The sequence below is a fragment of the Neodiprion lecontei genome, chromosome 5 (assembly GCF_021901455.1).
Source record: "Neodiprion lecontei isolate iyNeoLeco1 chromosome 5, iyNeoLeco1.1, whole genome shotgun sequence".
Classification (NCBI taxonomy): domain Eukaryota; kingdom Metazoa; phylum Arthropoda; class Insecta; order Hymenoptera; family Diprionidae; genus Neodiprion; species Neodiprion lecontei.
Window position 1 is genome coordinate 5,805,684 of NC_060264.1, and position 24,704 is coordinate 5,830,387.

A 24,704-nucleotide genomic window follows, 5' to 3' on the forward strand; every position below is an offset into this window, starting at 1 on the left:
TTCTCTAATTTTTTATTTCGAAGCATTATATTCCTCGAAATTCCACTTTTCCCAAATTTTTGTAGAAACAAAAAATCGCACTTTGAAGAAAATACGCGTATTATTGTCGCGGCACGTGGTTACAGGAGGATGTAGGAACGCAAAATATATTACTGCAAAGAGTGAAATCAACCGTTCATCCCTTCTTTCTGATCCAGTAGTCGTCATAGATAAAAGACACAGAGAAAAGCTTTCGTATGAAATAATTGTAACGATAATGTGTAACGATTTAGGCATTAAAGAATAAATTGAACAGATTCACGAACTTATTAAAGTAAATTAACAGGCAGCGAGATTAAAATATGAGGTAAATGCTTTTATCGATGCAGCAGCCTTATTTATTTTTGTAAAATATGAAAGCTCCTACACGTCTCATATCTATGACGACTATTAGATCAGAACAATCGGGGCAAAACGGGGGGTGATTTCACCCTTTGTAACAATATTTCGCCACACAGCGAGAGACGTTAAATTTTCATTGCAAGTGCATACGAGCCTTTCAAATAAACATAAATACACACACAACACGCACAGAGTGTTCGGTCGCGTTGGAAATCGTTTAATTACACTTGAAATGCAGATTGCGTTCAGCTGCAAGCTACGTGCGGCGTTTCGTCCGTTCGTATAATAATCCGCTACTGCAGAGAAGCGAGCGTTAAACAGCATTGGCGCAGAAGCTTGATATTTGTTATTTGGAATTGAGAAGTCCGCGTTGTAAATAAGAAGCGCCGCTTGAAGCACGCGTGTTTTTCATACCAACATCTAAATCCTCGGTTGTATACGTGCCTACGCAACTTGTGCTTCGAGGCCATTGCCAACTAAAGGCGACGCGAGGCTCGTCGTCAGTTAACTCTTGTCTTTTGGACACGACCGATCGTCGCGTGTGTTATCGTACCCCTAAGGTGCAAAACTGATTCGCGTATTAACGGCTGAAGGAAAGTGTGGGAGAATAAAGAGAAAGAATAAAAAAAAAATCATCGAGCTTTTTGGTCCATCGTGAAGAGTAGACACAGATCGCAGTTTTATTACGTGTACACACACGTAACGTAGATACGGAGTTGAAAAGTTATCGACGACAGACGACAACCGTGAAACGAATTTTGTGCCGGTTACGATAACATCGCTACGTTCAAACGGCAATGTCGTCATTGTTTACGCTTTAACTAGGTGTGCGTGTGTGTAGTGGTGGACTGCCTCGTTAATTTCAGTTACAGCCTGTTAATAAGCGGGCGTAGATAGAGTCCAAAGACGGTATGCGATCGGCGATAAACATTCTTCGACGTCTTGTCAGCTGCGGGATTATCGGTATTGAATTAAGAGAACGAACGAAAACAACGGGAGAAAAATACAAGCATGAATTGCCAGAAGCCGAACTCGCGCTGATCGGAAGGTCGGTCAGCTCTTCGAACATCCGATGACGATCGCATCTACGATAGATACAAATGGTCAAATTAGGATCGAAAATGTACCTCTACGTCGTACGCGCCGTTTGCAAGTGGAAAAATAAAGCGTTCAAACATCGAAAACCGATAATAAGTATACTCGGCGATCTGACTCGGTTACAATTACGCGGATCGCAAGATCGCGATCCGTTTCGGTTACTTTTCAATCTATCTTTACTCACGCCCGGTACTTATTCCATTTTATGTACAGGAAGGGATCGAGGATGAGGCCAGACAGGGAACCAGCAGATCCGACTTCAGGCGTCAGTCCACCAGGAATGACCAGGACGCAGCTGGACCGAGTAGAAGGTAATTCTTGTGAAAAATTTCCCCGATTACCGATTATCACTTTTTATCACCTACAAAGACTAGAAATTATCCCGCTGAAAATTGTAGCTGACGATTTTTAATCTTACGAGTTTAGAAAAGTAAAGTTAAATTCCATTCTTCAACTTCGATGTATCGAAATGATCGGTGATCGACAATGAGACGATCGTTTCGAATTTCCCGCCACGCGTGACGCGGTTACAGTATTTATATTGAAATTTTGAAATTTCTGAATCTATGCAGACAACTGTATTCGCTGTTGTTACACTGAGAAAAATTTCATTTGCTACGGTAACTAGAAAAATTCACTAATACAGGTATCGTTAAAAAGAACTGTTTGAACATTGTTGGAATTACGGAAAACGAGGTACGCGTAAACATTTTGCGCTATCGTCGATCCTTTTATGGTAATTGCAACGCAAAATCAGTTTGCGAGGTTTACTCTACTTTTTTATTTAAACAAGGCTTTGACGTCAATTTATCGTTGCACGAGCATTAAATTTTCGCAACGGTTGCAAGAAAATCTAGTGAGACAGTGATCGTAATGAAAAAGAATAGTAACGGATACTAGACTTTCCGGTAACAGCTATAAAACTAATTTTCATCTTCTACCTAGAACTTTTTCGATTGTGGAAAAAAATGAAAATAGTTAAGGACCGAGCGGTAACCGGAAATAAAAATTTCTCTCAGTGTATTATCCTTGTAATTAATATTCTTGTTATCGTGTCCCTCGAGGATGGATAATTATATTGTTAATTGAATCGTCGATTCAGCTTTTGTAATTACTCGCGTGGCAATCGGTACACGTGCTGTTATATCGCATTTACACCGTTCTCTAACTTCCACAATACGCGTACATATAAACGTGTATTATACAACGATAACGGAATATGAATTGACCCAGAAATAGGGAGTGGATGATGATTCCAGAAGTCAACGGGTGCTGTTTTTCTTTTCTTTTTTTTTTCATTATTTTTATTTCCGATCTCGTATAACGCGACGTACTTCTCTTCTGTTTTAAGATTTTTTTATTTTCATAACATAAGATCGTCGCGCTACAAGTGACCATAATTTCACCGACTGCTGACCATAACTTTCAACCGAATTGCCACGCGGCGTGTCGTTAATGCACATAAATTCACCCTCTTGGTAAGAAATACGCGTGAACTAATATCCGATGTAACTATAATCGATCATTCGAAACGTATGTTGATTTTTTTTTATTTTTTGCAAACAGGTTTTTTTTAGCATTTGCTTTTGGCACGAGCCATGGATTGTCTGATATTTTTATTTTTTAGATTTTTCGACGAAAGAAAAGGATCAAACTGTGAATTGAAATAAGAAATTTTTACGATTTAAAAAAAATTTTATAACGTTCGCTCTAAATATCATGTACGTTTCATTCGCGTGATTAGAAACAATTTTTCTTTCAATCGTTTACTTTTTCGACTGTAATGAATTTTTTCTACCGAAATTCTGGTAATACACAAACATAGGTGATATCCGTGAAACGAAAAAATTGTCGAAACGGAATTTGATGAGAGGAAAAAAAAATGGAGTGAAATAGAAAAGACACTTGTTTCACTGTAAAACTTGCATATCGCATAATAGTATCTGTAATTTATAACGTTACAAGCAACACCATCGGCCTGTTCATCTTGGCTAGTTGCCAAATTGCGACACGAGTAAACGCCTGCCGTTGTTAAATACCCGTTTAATTACATTGCAAGATATGTAGGTACAATGCCAGCTGACGTCCCGGGTGTATAATTCGTGTCGTCGGTTGATCAAACGTAAAGGTAATTAAACTCGATTACTCGCGATTTGCAAATTGTTGTTTTTTTCGTCGGCAATAACGAATCATTCCACAGGGTTGCAAAATTTCATCAACGTATGCGCCGAATAATGCAGCAGTGTCGTTTTTGTTTCAAACGTTTTTCCCAACTCGTGATGAATTTACGATTTTTTTTTTTTTTTTAACCAACGGTGGTTTTAAATAATTAATTTATATACATCGCTACATCTACACTTCGAGTTGAATGTCGAGTTTCCGGGTGAATTTAGTTCTCTGAATCAGGTTCGATCTGAAAATCGCGTGCTTTAGGAAATGAAATGGAAATTAGCCTGATTCTCTGAAGAGCCGGACGTATTTACCGTAATGAAAATTGCGGATCGCGAAGAAGTGGTTTCGAGGAGAGAGAAGCTGCCCGCCTTGTATCGATTTATGTATATAAAATCAGTCGAACAGGTCGAGAATCCCCGATGATTTTCTCTCGCCACCGATCATTAGGTATAATTATACCAGATGCAGAATCGGGTAAAACCGTAAAACGCTGCACTTTCGATCACGCGTTTATCATATCTATTCGCTCGACGTGTTCCCAGATCCTCCATGAAACAATCCCTGAGGAAGAAGGCGCCGTCGCCACCGAAGGGTGCCGGTACTCTTCGAGAGGTCAGCGAAGAGGGCGAAGATCAGCCTGCACAACAGGCCAAAAGCGAAGGACCGAGGCCGAAGTATTCCTCGGATGAAAGTTCCGACGAAGAGGACACTCGAGACTTGGAGGGAAACGTGTACACGAAGGCAGGGATCGAGGTGAGTGATGCGAACTCGGGAACTTGCTTATAAGTTCAACATTGCTGCAGGGGTTTAATATTGTGGGGAAAGGGGGAAGAGGGAATTGATTAACGGTTGCGATTTATTTATTTGTTTATTTTATTTTATTTATTTATTTATTTTTTTTTTCTTGATCGTGAACGAAACGAAACGGCGATCTTATCGCGTCGAATCTCTTGGTTTTCAGATATCCAGAAAGAGCGCCGGAAACGTGAAAAGAACGAAGGAGGAAATCGAGGCCGATCCAGAACCGGAGGACGAGTTTGGATACACATCGAGTGAGTCGCATGCTTTTTATTTTTTAATCAAATTTTCCCACGAAAAATAACTGTGGAAGAGTTGAATTTGCGAAACGTCGGTTTGCCGATGACGCGTGATTTACGGTTTCCAAGAATTTTGGAAAATTCTTGTGTTATACCGGAAATCTAGCGTTTCCAAGAACTCGACGACGATACTGCGACGTTGGACGAAATTCAATCTCATCCAAGTATTCTCGCGTCTTGAATTTTACCCCGTTCCAACGAATCTTGTCATAAATCTCAGGTACGTCCATTCGGGATGAAAATACTTTTTTAAACTTGGGAATATAACAGGGAGGGAAGAAGCCAGGCATGCATTACGAATTTACCTTGAAAATATTATTATTCTTATAAAAGTGTATCTACACGTGATTTTCGCGTTACACAACCTACACACGCGATAAGTCCTCATATTTGAGAATAATAAGCGACCCGCAAGGAAGTTTCCAACAATTTTCCATTTTCCTATCGGAAAATGTTTACGTCACAATGCAAGCGAGTTGCGGGGGAGCTTCTGGTTTACTAACGTGTTTGTATACGATGTCAGAGTGAGCTTTGAAAGCCGGTGGATAAAGACAGGAGATCCTTCCGCCCAACTTCCCCCCCATCTCTTGGAAGATTTATTTCAACCGACCGAGATCCGGACTTTCCGGATCGTATTAGCCCTTGTTTTATGATTCGTACACACGCAATGCGCGTATGTATTACATACATGTATATATATATATATATATACGTGTATATATGTATCACGTGAACAAAAGTTGCGGATGAAACTTGTTATAATGTCGGCCGCTTCTTCTTGCCCGGAACGTATCGCACGGATTACCATCATCTCCGCTCAATCCTCAAGGAACGGTGAATAAGATAAATATTCTGCTACTTCTTTCTTCCTTGCCCCTTTTTCTTCCCGTAACACGGAATACCGGCTTCCTTCCCTGAAGGAAACTCGTGTCTTTTCCTGCACGAGACGAGGAATTCTTACTTGGATAAAAAAAAAAAAAAAAAAAAAAAAAACGTTCTTTTGCCAATTATCTGCTAGGTGAAAGAATCGTCTTCGTTTGATCGGAACGGATGAAAGGAAAATGAATGTTCAAGGAAATGTTTTAAAAAATGTACGATTGAAGTTAATCCCACTGAATTTGATAGAAAATAAACCCCTCGTTATACCTAAGAAATTTTAAGATCGCAATTTTCCGTACTTACCAAATCTATGAAATTTCGTGACAAAACTTGTCACTGTGTGTTATAAAAGTGTATCGTATTTTTTATCGACCGACTAATTTGCAGAGATTTTATACATATAGTTCGTAAATATTTGGTAAACTGCAAACTGCATTTGGCGTTGTAATTGCTGTAAGAAAAATCTATCTGAGTGATCGCAAAAGAACCGGTTGAAGTTTGTAGTGTGGGAATTTTTTCTCATTGTTGTTTCGATCGGATTCAGCGATAACTATAATAATAAACATGAATTGCATCGTAGAAACTTTGGTTTATTGTAATGTTCGCGTACAAACACTTTCTCGCGGAAAAGATATACGCATCGTTAAATCCTGTACAAAGACAGTTGTTATAAAATATACGTGATATCTTGAATCTTCACCAGAAATTATGCGATTCTTTTTTATCCGAGTTGCTTAATCGCTTTTTGGTCGGGCAAACGTGACGCTTACTCGTAAGCTACCTTATTACCCTGCAGCATTTGTTTGCTCAGGAAAATATATTGTCGGATACTTCCCACGCTGATCTCGATAAAAAGAAAGAAAAGAAAAAGGCAGATGAAACAAAGTCGAGAGAAAAAAAAAAAAAAAAAAAAAGATGAAACACCTTCATTCGCCGATGTAACAACGAAATTCTTTCTCCGGTTAGGCGTCTCAGAAAATATCGATACTCTGTACTCTTTTATATATTATACGTATAAAAAGTGTTTGTTTGTAAAGGCGTATACAACACATTACGTATGTAGGTACCTTACACGATACATCGGTCGGAAATTTTTGATCCGTATATACGGCGTGTATCGTTTGTGTTATTACGTAATAGACAAAAAGAAGAAGAAAAGTAAGAAGAACATGAAGAAAATGACGAGACGGTAATTTTCAAAGCTTGCACAGAAAAGTAAGTCCAAAGAGAATACAAATGCCGGGAATATGAAATAGGTGTGAAAGGAAACTAGAACCTAGTACTTACTGTACAATTGGAATGCATAAATATTTTCACTAGAACGAATTCCACGACCGTGCTTTGCAGATATACACGCGTTACACGACTTTGGGTACCTCAACTCCGTTTCGCTTCGGTCTTCTTCCTCCTCGTCTTCTTTCTCTTCTTCATCATCCTCTTCTATTTCTCGTCCTTTCTATTTACACCGTGTAAAAAAAAAAAAAGAAACAAGAAACTGTTATTCCATCCCTTCGTTTACGCCTCGGTACCTATCGGAGCTTTTCCGAGCCAGTCCTCGAAAAGCTGCCGAGTTTTAAAGCCGAGTGACTCTCGTCTCGGCTTGTCAAGATTTCTCAAAACATTACGAAACTCGCTCGGCTGCGAACTTCTCCGTCGTTTTCAAGCGATTCTTACAAACTCGAGTAGGTACGTGTTTTTTTTCTTCGTCTTTTTCATATTCTTTTCTCTTCTTTTTTTTTTATCTTCTTTTTTTCTTCTTTGATCTCTCTTACACTTCTGTACAATTTTTGCGTTTCTTTATACAATATGTGCAGTATATGTAAACTCCGCTTGAAATTTGTTGTAAAAAGTTTTGACTCACCCCTTTATTTTTCCCCGCTGAGATTTGTATCTCGGTCGAATTTCCGTTTGATCATTTGACGTTGGTACGTGTTCCAGCTGAAATTGAGAGAGGTCTGAGAGAGATAAAGAGAGAGAGAGAGAAATTGTGGCGTTCCACGCAGACACCGCTCACTGGATCATTACCATAATGACCGTACCCTCATTTCCTGGAAGTCATTAGAGATTGCCTATCGTCTAATCGTAAGTTTCGTTCGACGATCTAGTCGAGATCAACTGCGCACCTCTCCAACCTACGAGTTACGAAATTTATCGACGTGTCGTGTCGGTGGCTCGTTAAAAAAATTTGAAAGGGAGACACGGACTGAGAGAAAGAGAGAGAGAGAAGCGGAGTGAATCGCGATGAGAAATGTGGATGCTTTTTTTCAGCATACATACCTATATGTTACGTATCTAACGTAAAAGACAAAATTTTAAGCACAGTAGTTTTTTCACTGTTTGAAACAAAACCCCGACACACGTTTTATGCGGTTTTTCACTGGAACACACTCAGCGCCGAGATGCGAAGCATGCTTTTCTCAAAAAGCTCCGTTTCAACGCTGAAAAGGTTATCGAGCTTTAGCCACCGGGTTTTACACAACTATATATCTACGCCCAGTATTATTTTACGTTTGTAAATGGCAAGCCGTCTCGTATGAATCTAGCAGCTGGCTCATTGTGCATTTTCCACATACCCAGAGGGTGGTTTTTTTTTCTCCCCTCTTCGCAAACTTTTTCTGTGAACAAACGATTCTCCTGAGGGGTGAGGATAAAAAAACTAATATCGCGAATTTTCAAATGTGCGAAAATTTGGTTCGTAGAATTATTAACATTCGGAAAGTCCAAGTAGAGAAAATTGAAAATACAGAAAGTCGAAATACACAAAGGTTGAAACCTAAAACGGCAAAATTTAGAATCTGTAAAGGATTTTCTATTAACGAGACGAATCCCAACGATTGTATATTTTGTCATTCTGTATTCCAACCTTTTGATATTTTCATTTCTCCAGACTTCGGCTTGGTACATTTTTAAATTCTATAAAATAAGTTTTCACTTTTTAAAAAATTCAATACCATCACCCTTATATTCTTTGACCCTTTTGTATTTTAACCCCGACCACTCTTGACTATATTAACAATCGGTCATGCATAGATGATCGTCAAAGATGTCCTCAGAATCGCATATTTTCTCATAAAAATTGCAATAAACTATTTCACCTCGGAGATCCGCTCAAATTATATCGTTTCGCATTTCGAATCGAAAGAGGAAAGAAAAATACTCGACCACTTTATCCTTTGTAAATTCGTTCTGAGATCGAGATAAATAACGGTGCCCCATTTACGTAGATAAATATGTTTATAAATTCATGCATGTACACTCCGAGATTCGAGTGCGCCTGAGAGGGGATCCCGAATTTCACAAATTCAATGTTACATACATATATTTTTTACGTACATACTCGTATAATATTTGCAGAGGGGTTTCGATACGGAACCGTACTCGAATATAAACTGTCCAAACAAAATTCCCGCGATGTTTAATATTTGCTTCGCACTATATCTTTCATTTTCATCTCTTCACCCCTTTACTTTTTCTAATCGTATTTTATTCTTCTGTTTGAAATTGTCTCGAACAATTCAACGCTATCCAGGCGCGCAGTGAGAACACGCGAATCTATGAGTTGTTAAGTAGTAAATTTAGACAATTCCGTCGCGATTGTTTCATTGTATATAATAAATTGTACGAGACGAGAAAATCAATTTGCACAATATAAATCGATTCACCGTATATGTATGAAAAATAGATCCTAGTACGTACGTTCGAAGTAGGTATATTTATATAATATTTGTTCCGCACATAGGATAAAGTGGGATAACTTTTCGTTCAAATTTTGATCAAAGGCGCAAATATTACAGGGAATTTTATTTTTGGTACTGACATTTCGTTCCAGATTCGACACGCGTGCTATTTTTCGCGTGTGGCAAAAACGATTCGGCAAAAAACAGCTTACAATTCTTATTCACCAGGACGGTAAAAAATTAAAATTCACGCCGTGTGCAAAATGGGCTTAAATCGTTGTGTACGATCATTGTATTACAGACTCTTGCGATTGAACTGCGGAGCAAAAAATTTCTCTCTTTATGTATTACGTAATATGAGCGTGAAAGAAAACGGTTTTATCCCGTAAAGGATCGCTGGGAACGTTGATATAGCGTAATTAGACTAACGGTAAAAAAAAAAAAAAAAAAAAACACAGCGAAGAAAGAAAGAAAAATGAGAATAAACCGAGAAAGAACGCTGAAAGAGCTGCGGATATAAATGAGATACTTACGATGAATCGCTGGATCGCTTAGAATGAAAATGCCACGGTGATTTGGAAAGTATCGGGATATTGTCCGACTCCATTATACGAGTACACCTATATACCTATATATGTGTAAGTATAATATTGGGGTACACGCGTCGAGAAGCGAGTCGTTGAACGACTGCGTCAGCAGCTTTTACCAAACAATAAAAATAACTTTAATTTTAAAAATTACGTACGTCTCCGCAGTCCTCTCTCATTCTCAGCTGCCTTATGAAAGAATTTTATACGTTTGTCTCTCGATCAATGAAGTTTGTTTTATCTCTATAGGCTGAAATCTTGATCAATATATGCTGACAATCGGTCTCTAAAACCTCTAATTAGTTTGATAAGTAGGGCTTTGCCAGAGTTTATTATTTTTGTTTTTTTTTTTTTATATTTTCCTTGAAGGGGGTTGAAAATGTAGAAGGGTGAGAAAGTAAAGGGGGCGCAATTTAATTGAATCATTAAAATATGGGAAAATCGTTTATTTGGCTAGAATTTGAAAATGTAGAAAAGTCTGAATCCTGAAAGGACAAAGTATAAAGAGAGCTAACAGAATCGTCAGAATTCTAACTCGGTCTATGTTCTGCTGTTCTAAACTTTCATTGTTCTACATATTGACTTTACTTACATATCGAATCTGTTTCTAAATTTTACAATTCTATCAAATACATTTCAGCATTTTAAAAATTTATGCATCTCGATCCTTTTGTCAATATCTGGCGAGACTGCGAGTAATGATCTTTCTACACATTTTCACCCCATCCTCTCTTTTTTTTCTTGGTACTTTTATACTTTTTTCGTTCATTGGTACGAACATGATCAGCCTTTCGTTCACTCATGTGATAGATAATATACGCATGTTGCGTTATGGGGCGGGACTGAAGTATCGAAAGCGCTTAATTCCGAATTACTTTGCGGCAAAACTTGAAGTAAAGAAATCAAACTTTGAAGAAACAACAAAGTTTCGAATGGTCGATCGGAAAGCCGACGGATCAAACTTCCGGAATGCAAGATTCCGAAAATTCAAGTTAAGATAGAGCAAAGTTCTGAAAAGTAAATTTTCGCAACTTTTAAAATTCGGAATTTCAACCCCGCCCCCGCGGTACGTCCCTAAATGTATCACCGGGGGTGTGACTCGTTATCATCGACAAAACGACAAGGCGAACCCTTGCCGTGTCATCCGCTCCAGGATTCGGTTAGTCGACATCTCCAGCAGGCCTTCGGGATTGAATATTCATGCTATCTCAAACCTGCGATGCAAAACCAACCCCTGTAAACTCAGTCCTGCATAACCGCCGAACTTGTACCTACACCGAATCTAGAAATTCGCTGGGCGCGCTGGTGCAAGGCGCTTTCTGATCCCTTCCCTCATTGAATCATTTATCAATTTATCTCAATTCCATTTACATACACGTGTGAAGAATTTCCAACTTCGAAGACAATAAATAAAATGTCAAATTCTGGTTTGATTAACGTCCGAATCCTCGTGATTTGGGTGTAATTTGGCGATTAAATTTGGACCCCGGTCAGCTGCAGGATCTCAGGAATTACAAGGATCCTTCCTGCTGATTTTCAACCCTGTGTTATACAGGATAATAATGGACGCGTGTTGAGCTTGCAAACAACGTCGGTCGGCGCGTACGTGTTTTCACGTGCTTTTGACGGGTGAGAATTTATCCGAATCCTGATAGTCGATATGTGCGGACCAAACGCTTCGGCGAATCTGAAAAACGCGTTTGCGCTGCCGGTTATTTTCGGATTAAACATGTCGTTTCGGTGTATAACGACTGAAAAATCGCAAAAATATCACACCCGTGCCAAAAGTCGGTCCTGATTCGCAGATATTCGTACAGCAAAAGAATTCAAGGCAGACAATAATTTATCTGTGAAATTGATTGTGCAAGTAGTGTGAACATTGCTTTCCGAATATCACATATTTTCAACGCATTTATCATTATTTGTTTGGCTTGAACGAATGCAGGGTGAGTCAATTTTGAAGAGAATTTATAATCTAATACGTGTCTTGATTGCTTCAGCTAGTTTTACGATTCTTCGCGTGAATGTACGTCTATAAATTTGATTAACGTTTCATTACGAAAACGTCCGTTTTCACGAACGTCTCAATGTTGAATAGAATGTTAATTTCCTTCTCGAGCTCGCATTAATTTGGTTCAACTCTGACAACTTGTTATATATTTGTTACAATGCACGCGTTGAAAATTTATTCGCATTACGATGGAACTGAAACGGAAGTGGAATAAACTCGAGCTTTCCTCTAAACTGAAACGTGGCATTTCATAAAAAGTGATTCACGTACAAGTCGGTGGTTCGTTTCCGCCCGAATCAATTTTTTCAACTGTCAAAACCAAGCATTCGCATTATAATGATAATAATGATAATAATGATAACGATAATCGTGGCTACTACCGAACAAGGTGAAAAAGAAACGTACGGCAAGTTTCTCACGTAAAAAAACCGACGCAATAGCGTTTCACTTGATAAATATATACCTAATAACAAAGAGGATGGATTGCTGGATCAAAAAAAAAAAAGAAAGAAAAAAAAATGGCGATTGAAACAATTCCGCAATATTAAGGCGGAAAGTCGGCGAAAGAATTTTATTTTCTAGGAGAAGATGAGAGACGAGGAAAGGCGGAGAAAAATTGGCGTTTAAGAGTCCGTCGGTTCCCTCGTTGCGTCGACGGCTCCGTTTTATATATGTATATATATATATATACGCGTGCAAACTGCACAGCGGTGACAAATTGCCACGCGAAACGCGAAATTAACACTGCGGAGTCAGGAGGCGTTTCGCCATTCCCGCAAATTCCCAACGAAGCTGGAGTGCCGAAACAAGACACAGCGTGAAGACGAGCCATCTGTGTCAGGGTCGTAGACATCGGACTGAAATTGTCGGGAAAAACGAGAAAAATTCAACCCTTGACGATGCCTACAATACGAGAATAAAAACTCCGCGAATGGGTGGTGAAATAAATTGAAGGAGCGAATTTTCCCGGGGGATAAATTACGGGATAGTCTTGGTGTAACGGGTCGAAAAAATGGGTCAATCTGATTTTTCAAAGCACTCGTGCAACGAAGAACGGAAAATAAGTTGTTAAACGTTTGTTATCTTTTTTTTTCTATTTTAATTTATCTTACAAGATTGAGAATGACTTCGAAAAAAAGGGAACAACCACGGTGGGTGATACGGTGGTGGTCGTAAATGTTATCTGAGAAAAAAAAAACAAAATTTGTAAAAAGGTTATTAATCGGTGTGAAAAACGCTATCTTGCTATGGAAGTTTTTTTTTTTTTTTTTTTCTTTGATTAATATTGACAAAATGTGGCGGCGGTTTGAAAAAGTATCAAATTTAGCCTGTTTTGACAGATCTTCGTTAAGAAAATATGAATGATTTTAAACAAATAAGGACGGGTGCTTCGATTTGGCATAAAAAAAAAAAAAAAAATGGCAAAAATCAGCCATTTCTCGACCCGTTACACTAGGATGATCTCTTAAACACTTTGATCCGTTCCTCTCGCGTCGAATTTCGAACGTTTCTTTTTTTCTTTCGAATTGAAAACTGGAGAAAAAAGCCCGGAAGTATGGATCGTGGCTGAAACACGAATTGCTTGAGTGAATTGAAGAGAGGAAAACTGATAAAAATCGACACGAAAACATGAAATTCCAACTCGGACGCGTTTCGTCGAACCGGTGTTACAGGCATGTATGTACATACGTGCCGCGAGTCATTAGGCGCATTGTACCCGATACTAATTTCCGCGCAATCAGCTATCCGTATATCGTACAATACGTGCACAGCTTCGTGCTGATTACCTAATTAACACCGGCGGCCATTTTCCCTTTGCTCACGTATGTATTTGCTATCGTAGATGGGGAATATTTTTTTTTAAACCAATAGATCAACTAGAAATCCGGAATAATGCGAGCGAGAATTGTTTAACGAGAAGATATTAAGTATTAGTATTAAACTACAGTGAATTTATGCAGAATGACTTGCAGAAATTTCGGAGATCTTCAAGGTTAATATTATATCCTTATTATATCCTTTATCTTAAATCGAGACACTCAAAATTATATAATTTTGGGTAAAAGTATCGTTGATCAGAGGATCTTGGCTCAAGTGAGACTGATGAGTATGTTGTACCATAAATTAATTGTCAAAGGTTGATTGCATAAATTTTTAATTTTTTTTTTTTTTGCATAATCACTCAAAACTTGTCAAGTAGATACGAAAGAAAAAGACGTATATAAAGCTGGTCCGAAACCAGTCAGAGATGTGAAAGGCCTAGATTTTTCATTTAAAAATTACTTGGATAACTTAAATCCAAGTCTAACCATAGAATGATATTTCTATCTACTATGTAACCAACAATTGAAATTAATAAATAACTTTAGTAGAAACAACAAGCATATTAGAGTAATTATTGTTTGCTACGATCGAACTCTTTGTATATTACTATACTTACTTCCGAAATGCCCGTATTAATTTTGCAAAAATTATGAAAACGGAGAAATGTAGTCTTCGAAGAAGTAAAAATTCCCACTTTCCAAATATCAGGATACCTCAATTCTTTCAACGATAATATTTTACACAAGTGATACAAATTTCAAACCTTGCAGAGCCTTCGGCCGTTTAATCAATTAATTGAATCGATTCTATAGCATGTGGCGTAATAAACTCGAGGTTTACACGGTATTCGTTAACCGTTGATGTATAGTTTCGGTTTGTAAATACATACACGATGGTTTACAAGTCTTGTTGAGGTCGAGATCATCCTGGCATATATAGCATAAATACGTTATCAAGTATTTTACTGCCAGCCAGAAACTGACCAGCCATCACTCCTGGTTCGTATAATCATAGATTCATCCTGAATCAGTTATTACTTACAAATTTTCAGATCAATTTTTCCTTCACTGCTAAAGTATCGAAAAGTGACAAATTGCGATTAACAGTTCAGCGTGGCGTCGCTAGATGGATAATTTCCACGGTTTCTCGCGCACAGGATTACCGTATTACAAAACCCGATTTTGAAACTGTACGAGAACTTTACTCCTGGTATAAAGTCTCGGTTTCGAAGCCGAGGTTTATTAGCGGAATATACAAGCTTGTAGCCGGTTTAGCGCTAAATAGGCCCGGATGTTGAATAAAAATAATCCCAAGCGAAAGAAGAAGTGAAAAGTAAAGCGTCGAGTAAAAATCTTGGGGCCTGTTATCGAGCTAAGCGTTGGGCGTTACACGAGGGCGGAGGATACGTATCTATACTTATACGCAAGGGTCTTAATTTATAGCCGAAATATTTGGCACGTTGCGTTGTGCGAAATGAAAATGAGAGAGAGAGAGAGAGAGTTTTGCAAGAAGTTCGTAAAAGTGAAACTATAAATATTAACGGCAAAAAGAGACGCGAGCTTTTCGGGCTAAGCGTTCTTACGTCACCTGTGCGGTATACGAGTATTACAATACACCACATGTGAAATTACATCTTATTTTATTAGACAGCTTACGCGTTTTAATTAAATGTATATGCATATATATATATATATATATATATATATATATATATATATATATATATATATATATAGCATCGCTATAATTTCACTCTGTAATCAATCTCGTTATCTTCCTCAGAATGTCGTTTAGTAATAGTGACTGAAAAAGTGTGCAAAACCCAACTAGATGTATATTTGTACTGATAATTCGAAATTATACCTGACTTTGTTAAACCTTTAGGAAATTCACGGAAAAATTCGTAACACTGATTTATAATGAGTGTCAGCTTAAAGGGGAGAGATGGACCCCCTGTGACTGAAAAAAAATTTCAGCTGTCTAATTTCCACTGTAATACACGCGCTGTTTTGAAAAAAAAAAGAAAAGAAAAAAGGACTCACTTATCACCCTGAATCCGGTGTAATCAGATGCCTCGATGTAATGGAGAGAGAGAGAGAGAGAGAGAGAGGGAGAGAGAGCTAGGCTAGGCTACTTAGACGGCCATTTTGTTTGCCCAGAGGCTAAAGTGGAAGAATGAACTCGGCACGTTTGATTAGAGAATTGGGGGGCAAAAAGGTTGTGACAGAGACGTATGACTCGATGGAGGTTACTTAAAGCGAATCGATATCGTTCCTCAAGGCAGAGACTCGCCGTGTCCATGATAATAACTGAGGTTTCAATTAAGCTAGGGGGGCATTAAAGGGGGGTCCCTAAGATTCTTCGAGTCGAGAAGCGGATCAGTCAGTCTCCAAAAGTGGATGAGCCGTAAAAGTCGAGAACGTGACGGGTTAAATTTCGATGCGCTGTGTATCACGAGTGAAAAGAAGATGAGAAAATCGGAGCGAGGAAACGAAATTTCGATAACTGACAACGATTAATCGACAACTATTGCAAAGCAAGTTTGGTACAATTAGTGCACAACTGTTTGGTGAGATTCCGTAGTTATTTTATTTATTACTGCCATGTTACAGTTTTCTGGTTATTGAGTAATTAAATCGGTCCGTTTAGTTAACGACAAGTTTTTGAGTCAAATCAGACCCAAACGTCAATTCATTTCTGTAACGGTTATTACAAGATATCAGATACGAGATGACGATGACGATAAAAAATAAGGTACAGCAATTCGTACTGTATTTTCTAGCCATAACTAAAAAACTAATTTTCATTTTGTTCCGTCATGAAAATCGTTGAGGACGGTAAGCATTACCGGAAATTTCGCATGAACGCGTACAATGCAAACGTGTTCTCTGAGTTTTTTGTTGACGGGAAACACGGCAGCGGGATGTTTTGGCGAGAATAAGAAAAGGCCGAACAACCCGCGTCGTTCCTCCGTTTCCAACAAGCCCGACTCCGAGGTACACCGAGTTCCAATTAGATATCTCTCTGAACTCGGCCGATGGCTCGGAGGCTCCGGGACGAGCCGACCTAACCTGATGTCTGAAGGATGAAACCCCTTGCAAGTATAATCCGTGTGACGAAGGCTGCCTTTCCGCAGGGTTGAGAAGCAATTAACGTGTGCCAGTAGTTTCTCATTAGCGCACGAACGAGCCAAGAACTTTCAAATCTGCATTTCCGGTCCGGGAACCCATCGCGTGAGTCCTTCCTGTCTGAAACCACTTCCGCTAGTCTCTGAGCAAAAGGGTGGGGCTGAAGTTCCGAATTTGAAAGGTTCCGAAAACGCTTAATTCCGAATTGTTTGGTGGTTTCTACCCCGTCCCGAAGCCAAAATGCCCTGCGCCGAACGCTCCTGAATAACGAAGATAATTCACCGCTGTTAATTAATACGCAGGACCTTTGACTTTAATTTTCTCAAGTTTCACGTCTGATCGCTCGATTTTTAGTACGGCGCTCGAAGATTGAGCTTTTCTTCCTACATCAATCGGAATTGAGAAACGATTCAGTGTAGTAATATTTAAATTTAACAGCCGAAATCGTGCGGAAAGTTTACTCAAATTATTTTCAAGCGAAACAGAGATATTTTCATCCTTTATACCGATAAAAGTTTCTATCACAATCTGAAAGATTTCGTTGCGATGGAAGAATCAGACGTAGACGGTAAAATTATTTTACGAAGGCTGTATGTCGGCTCTTTAATTATTTTAATTCAATAAACAATATCAGCCCAATGTGATTTATACTACATCTATTTAAACAATGGAAAAGGAATCGCAGTAACCAATTGACGTGACTCGTGATTTAGTGAATTTTGCTGCACAGATTTTTTTGCCTGGTAGTTGAGATTAATTTTTTTTTCGCTCTCCAGCAATTTTCTAGGAAATAATTATACGACTTGACTACATAAAGCCCGTGTAGTTTCTCTTAATTATAAGCTCACGTGGGCGAATTTAGCCTTATCGGTATTACATTTGTACATTCGTAGAATTCCTTGTTGTTTGATCAACGGAATTCCGCCTAATTAGGATCGAATCTATTTGAAAATTAGTCGCAATAATTTCTTCTACGGATTACGTCGCGCTTCAAATCTTTTGTACATAAGTCTTGTGACATTATAAAAGACGCGAATTAGCCGTTAAATTTCTATTACACAACATCGCAGCTTCGGGTATCTCTCACACCGTATTACACACATGTATCATGACGAGAAAGTCTCGCAAATTGAAGTTTACACTTTCAGATGAAACAGCAATTAATTTGCTGCCCCGAGAAAATGAAACGTAAGCCTTTGTGCACGAAACACAGACTGGAACCCCCGCAACCGTGTCTCATTGTATTTTTAATATCAGACGATTGGATCGCTGTTCTTTCAACCTAAAATCTCGTATAATCCAAGCAAGTTATAAAGGGGGAACGAAGAAAACTCCCGTCTTTGCGCATTGAAATTTCTTTCGAATAAACAATTTTCCACCCTCTAAGAGCCGCACAATGCCGCTCGACTACTTCGTTATAACGCAGAAGCCTCGTCCTTCGATCCGCAAGGTTATACGCTGTGAAAAGCAGCCGAGGAGGTATTCAGATTCCATATGAGAGGCAGGTACGTCGATCTTCGTTCAATTACCGACCTTAAGGGCGCTCCGTCTAGGCGTTGAAATTTGATTCAGCACGAATTACGTGTGCGCGAATCAAAATAACGTTATTACGAGTGCTCGCGTTACTAGAAAATATAACTACAAGCCAAAATTCTCTGCCGCAATAAGCGAGGAAAAATCCAGGACGTGAATTTTTTTCAAAATTCGAATCGTTTCGTTTTTACCATATTTCGGGATGTATTCCCTGTACACCGAGAGAAATCTTTAGTTCCGGTTACCGCTCGGTCCTTAACTATTTTCATTTTTTACCACAATCGACAAAACATAGTTATAGATACAAAATGAAAATTAGTTTTCCAGCTGTTACCGGAACGTCTGGTACTATTACTATATTTTCTTGCAACTGTTGCGGAAATTTAATGCTCGTGCAGCGATAATCAGAAACTGATTTTGCGTTGCAATTAGCAAAAAAGGATCGACGATAGCGCAAAATGTTTAGGCGTACCTCGTTTTTCCTAATTCCAACAATATTCAAACAGTTTTTTTTTAACGATACCTGTCTTACTCAATTTTTCTATCTACAGTAACAAATGAAATTTTTCTCAGTGTACATATAATATAATCGTTTGAATAGGAATAAGGTACATATAGCAATAATTTTTACGATAATGATGAATCGCTTGATCGCCTAACGTTCGACAGTTATCTGATTTCTGGTGTCAGTTAAATCGACGGCAACCCGAGACAACGTCTCATTTCCCGTTTCTCTTGTAGTGCATTCATCCATCGACACACACACGCGTGCAGGGGGGAAATTTCACGAGCAAACGTTGTCGGATGCGTCCTATAGCCGGCAAAGAGACAATAGGAGACTAGGTACCAGCCACCCACACGCGCAGAACGTCGTATAATGTCAATCGGCGGCGAGGAGAGGAGAGGAGAGGAGAGGAGTCGGGCTGATAAGGCGAGAGTTGATTCTCGGTTTCTCATGTCGCGCATGCGTTCGAGACGAGAAGAAGAAGAGTTCCCGCAGTTGTGCGCGAACCGGCCGAGAAGGCGGTCCACGATATCGGATCCCCCGCATCTGACAACGAGAGATCAATTTTTACATGTGACTTTTGCGCCCGCTGCTGCAAGCTGGCGGTGCATTCCTCGCCCCCCGTAAAGCTCGAGTACCGCAATGTCGAGGGACGTTATGCACCCCGTATCGATGTCATTTTCACGCCTGATATTAAAACAATGCGGATCGGTATCGTAAAATCGTCCGACGCGATCCAACCAACGATGACGAGCAGCAGCTGACGACCATAAAAAGAATATAAACAAAAAAAAAAGCAGTAAAACACACACAACTGTTTCTCTATAAATTCTAAATCACATGCAATATATTGCATGTAGTGTGTCGTTTGTGTAATACAGTGCCAAAACATATTGCGAGATCTTTTTTCGGGACTGAATTTATAGATTGAGTTATTATCGTCTTTTTTACTTGATAAACGATTAATCGCGTTTTTTTTTTTTTTATTCTTGTTCGTTTTCTTTTCTTTATTATTAATATTATTATTAATGATATTATTCAACGAAACATTCAGCGATTTGACAAGGAAATTGGATTAATTTGCCTCGGTGATTGGAACTAATATTCAGAGACGCAGATTGTTATAAATCGGGGAAATCGTACGTGCGTTTTAATCGTACAATATAACTTGGTGTGGAAAACACATCTTTTTGGCGCGCGTTGGCAAAATGGATTCTATAATAGAAACCGATTCGTATTAGAGTGACGGACGCGAAACGGCTCTAGATTAAAGTATTAAAATAACCGGAAATCCAAATCTTTGCCGCGGCATTATATGCATACGTGTACCTGTATCATATATACACAATGGCAACAAATCGTTCCGCGAATTAGAGCGAAGTATTTACTCTTGGCTTGCTCTTGATCTTCGGGCTCGAAATGCGGGATCAGATTTGTTAGTCGGTCGGATTTATCTCTGGAGCCAAATGTTATTTCTCTGCTAAAGATTCGTAGTGATAATTGTTAATTCTCCACTTGTTGTTTTCTTTTGTTTAATTCAATTTTTTTTTCTTCTTTCTTTGAGAGAGATTTTTGCAATTTTGAGCAACGCGTACGGTGGAAAATATTCGCGTGATTTAGTTTGTACGGTTATTTTATACGAAAAGTACACGTGTATCGAAAAGCTGAATATAACGTCTGGTTGAATTTGGATTGAAAGCAAACAACCGTGTGTGCGGGTTATTTGGAGAGTATATAAGTATAATACCTGTGCTAATTCGGTTAACACGTAGTATTTATAACGCAACGTGCCGATCGGATCTTGGGAAATAATATTTAGATGGTGAAAATATTATCCAACTATAAGAGAGATTGCATAAATATTGTTGAAACGTCCACGAAGTTGAAGTGAAATAAAATAAGTGCTGCTGCTGCTGCTGCTGCTGCAGTTGATCCTCGCGTCTCTTGGGTCACAATTATTAACATGAAATTCCGAATCCTGTAACGGTGTGAAAAACAATTACTGTCAGTGGTGAAAATCTAGCAGTTTGAAAAAAAAAAAACAAAAAAAAAAAAAATTAACTCGAAGATCTGCCGACGAACTCGGTCAGAAATAGAGCAGGTGTATTATACACGCCGTGCGAAAGTATGTCCGAAAAGTTTGAACGGCGCTTCTTCAAACACGTGCTAACATCAACATCGGTGTCGAGATTGCGTTAATCGTCGCCGGTGCCAATTAACCAGTGATAATATTATGTGAAGCCCGCGTCTAAAACTGACGATCATTCACACTGAAGGCGATAAAAATACTATGAGGATGCAGGGTGGCGGTCAGGGTGGCACCGTCAGAGGTTCCCAGCATCAGATGGAAACGATAGCCGAACAAGTCGACGACGATGACTACGAGTTAGGTCAGTTTATCGATTACGCAATGACGTGTCTGATTTATAACGATCTTACTTGTTTGTTTATTTTTGAATTTTACTTGTGCGGTAGAAAATTCTTTGAATTCTTTTTTTTTTCTTCTATTTTTACGGTAAGAAAAGCGAACAACTGATGTAGAGGCAAATTGTTCAAGTGAAAAAGCGTAGCTAAGACCATAAAGAAACAAATTCAACTCAGCAATAACAATCGAGAAAATGTACACAGAGAAAAAATTCATTTGTTAACAGTAACTGGAAAAATTGAGTAATCCAGGTATCGTTGAAAAAACTGTTCGAATATTGTTGGAATTAGGAAAAACGAGGTACGCCTAACCATTTTGCGCTATCGTCGATCATATTTCGATTGTGGTAAAAAATGAAAATAGTTAAGGACTGAGCGGTAACTGGAACTAAAAATTTCTTTGTCAGTGTGTACTCGGTCTTGAAAATATTGAAGTAAAATGTTCTATTATAGTAACAATAAGAAATGACATTTTTCTCAATGATCGTGTGGAAACTTTGATAAAATTTTAGTAGTTGTGCAAAACTGCGATGATCGTATTGAAATTACTCGCGTCGATCCACGCGTGCGAAATTGTAAATCGGGGAACAATTTTGGTAATTTAAATGGGCGTTCAGAGCGGCGCTGCGAGGATGAATCGTGAAATTGAATGACGATCTAGAGAACGATTGTCGAGCAATTCGGGGCGAAATTGTGTAACGTTACACTGCGGGAGCAACGAGCGGACACGCCCTGGTATTTTTATGGGGTTAGTGTAAGAATGTACGCACGTACGTGTAACACGAAAGGCATGTGCAGCAATATAATCCGACACCGCCATTACTTTACTAGGTTAAATGCCTGTCAGCGACTCGTCGATAAAGACGATCGATTTATTAGTAAAAGGCTCAAAGCTGCTGTCACGATGTTTATACGGCTCACAGGTATAACGCAGTGGGTTGATCATCACGTAGACACGCGTGTGTGTCTATCGTGTTCGCCGAGAGGCAGACATGATGTACCAAACTGAGGAAGGAGGAAAATCGTAAATAAAATTGACTCCCGATGGAGGGAATATATATATATATGAACTACGTACGACCCTCGCCATCGGCGATGTTTTTTTTTTTTTTTAATCTTTAACGTGGTGTTGAGTGTACAAAAACAATACATCTTTCACTGGGTTCGGGATTTTTTAACCACGGATTTGATTTTACTGCTCCGAAAACGAAAGCCTAATTTTTCTTACGAATCTTTTTGTCGGAGAACGAAAATTTTGAGACCAAGATGGAAGTGGGGAAGCTTTTGATTTAAAAGCTACAGGTGAATCATGTAATTGAAAAAGAAATGTATAAAATATAAATTTGTATTTTACGAAATTTATAATCAATTCTATTTTCCTAAGCTTTTATTCGCTATTAATTCGTCTGTAGCTTCGAAACCAAAAGCTTGCTCACTTCCATCCTGGTCTCGAAATTTGCATTTCACCACCACGAATTCATGAGAAAAATTCTAGGCCAATGAATTGAAGCTAGTGATTAAAAAATTGGGTTTTCATGTTTTTGCTAGCAATGAAAATCAAACTCGTGGTCCGAATAATTTCAAACTCAGTGAACGATGATTTTTTTTTCACTCAAGATAAATAAAATCATCGTTAAGAGTGAGGGTCAGGCGTAGATCTGTTTAGGGTGGAATACACCGTATCTATATATATATATATATATATATATATATTATACATAGGATGTATCGTTATCTAAACACCATCTCATTCTCTCCTTATCGATAAACATATTTATATACATAGATATACAGAAAAGATTGCTACATGATGTTTTTTTCGGTCGAGAGAAGCAGCGATGAACCGGGAAAAAAAAAATTGGAAAACCTACCTGAACCAAGAAAAGCGTTGCAAGCTCTGCTTCGTAAGCGTGCTTACACAAATCGCTGCAGTGGGAAAATTATAAACATGTTTCTGCAGAAAACAGAGAATATCAAGAAACTGAGTGAAATAAACAGGTTCGCGTCTCGTTAAAATCCATACGCTTCAACGCCCTTTCCAACTTTTCTTATATAAGTAGGGCGAAATGTTTCTCCCTTCTTCAACAATTTTGTATATATTATTTCTGCCCGTAATTTATGTATAAAATACACAGATTCGATAGAAGCGAAGGAATAAAAGTTTCATTTACTTGCTTACTTATCTAATTATACATCGCGTTCCGACTTGGAAGAATTTTTTTTCAAACTTTGCACTATTCATCCTTTTCTCATTCTCGTTTCTCGGCTTCGTTTTCTCACCAGCTTTCATCGTCTCGACACTACAAGTATAAAACGTGTTTGCGTGCACCGGACAATCGAAACTTGTGTGTTTGTACATCGTGTTGCTATGGTGCAGACCGGGCATCGAACGTTTTCTGCACCGTAATTGTGCACCATCATGTGTTTCATCCTTTTTCTGTTCCCGTCATTTATCGCCCGCTTCGATCCTTCGATACGATAAATTTACCCTCGCATTTCTTTGCCAGACTTTAGTTTATTTGTTTTTATTTTTGCTTCATTTATTGTTTTTTTTTTTTTTTTCTCTAATTCCCTCATTTACTCAAAAAACTAACTGCAGACACTAAAAATAAACAGAATGCAATGACGAGAAGGAAAAATGCCGTAGAAAATGAACCACTTGTTATAAATATGCATTGTATAATATGCTGTGGCGCTTCTGCAAATGTCACACCAATTATTTACCCCTTGACGTCTCTGGTGCGCAAAAACAACCACCGATAAGCGATTCTAACGCGAAAGAAAAATGAGTTGAAAAAATAACGAAAGAAAAAAGACAAAAAAAAAAAAAAAAAAAAACTACGTCAAATTTTTACCCTCTGTAGAACGAACGTGATTTATAACCATACGATACATCACATACATATATATATATAAATATTCGCTGTATCGAAACGCTTTTAAATCACGAGTTTAATTAAATTTGCCTGAAAATTTTCATCCCGAAGTTAAGGTATTGTTATATTACGTGTACCGTGTATTTAATTTGTAGAGGGTGAGCAAAAAAAAAAAAAAAAAAGTGAAGAGAAAATTTCTACAGGTAGGTACGTATTATATATAACTCGGCTGATCTCATCGCAATTCCCTTGATTTAGCAATAAATATGAAATTTCTTTCGCGTTCAACGATGATCGGGCGTCAAGAAAATTGAACCATGGTAGTAGAAAATGGATATGGGGATCCCGGAGAGACGGGGCGAAACCTAACCCTTAACATACGTGATATACTCGCACTTTATGAGGGCTGCAGATATAAGGGGAGCACGTACATCGTGTACATAAATATTTATGCTGTTCGCGTAAATACAGCTTCGCAAACACAGTGTTCGATAAAAAACGAAAGAGGAAAA

The 24,704-nt window shown here is 38.5% G+C and overlaps 1 protein-coding gene across 7 annotated transcripts in view; it reads left to right on the plus strand.

Moving 5' to 3' along the window:
• LOC107217340 overlaps window positions 1-24,704 on the plus strand; it is a 166,356-nt gene that overhangs the window by 108,148 nt on the left and 33,504 nt on the right. For all 7 annotated transcript variants that reach the window (XM_046741888.1, XM_046741890.1, XM_015654838.2 and 4 more), the window contains 3 exons: window positions 1,693-1,790; window positions 4,194-4,404; window positions 4,613-4,703. In XM_046741888.1, the coding sequence (XP_046597844.1) occupies window positions 1,693-1,790; window positions 4,194-4,404; window positions 4,613-4,703 (400 nt within the window). The remainder of the gene's footprint in view (window positions 1-1,692; window positions 1,791-4,193; window positions 4,405-4,612; window positions 4,704-24,704) is intronic.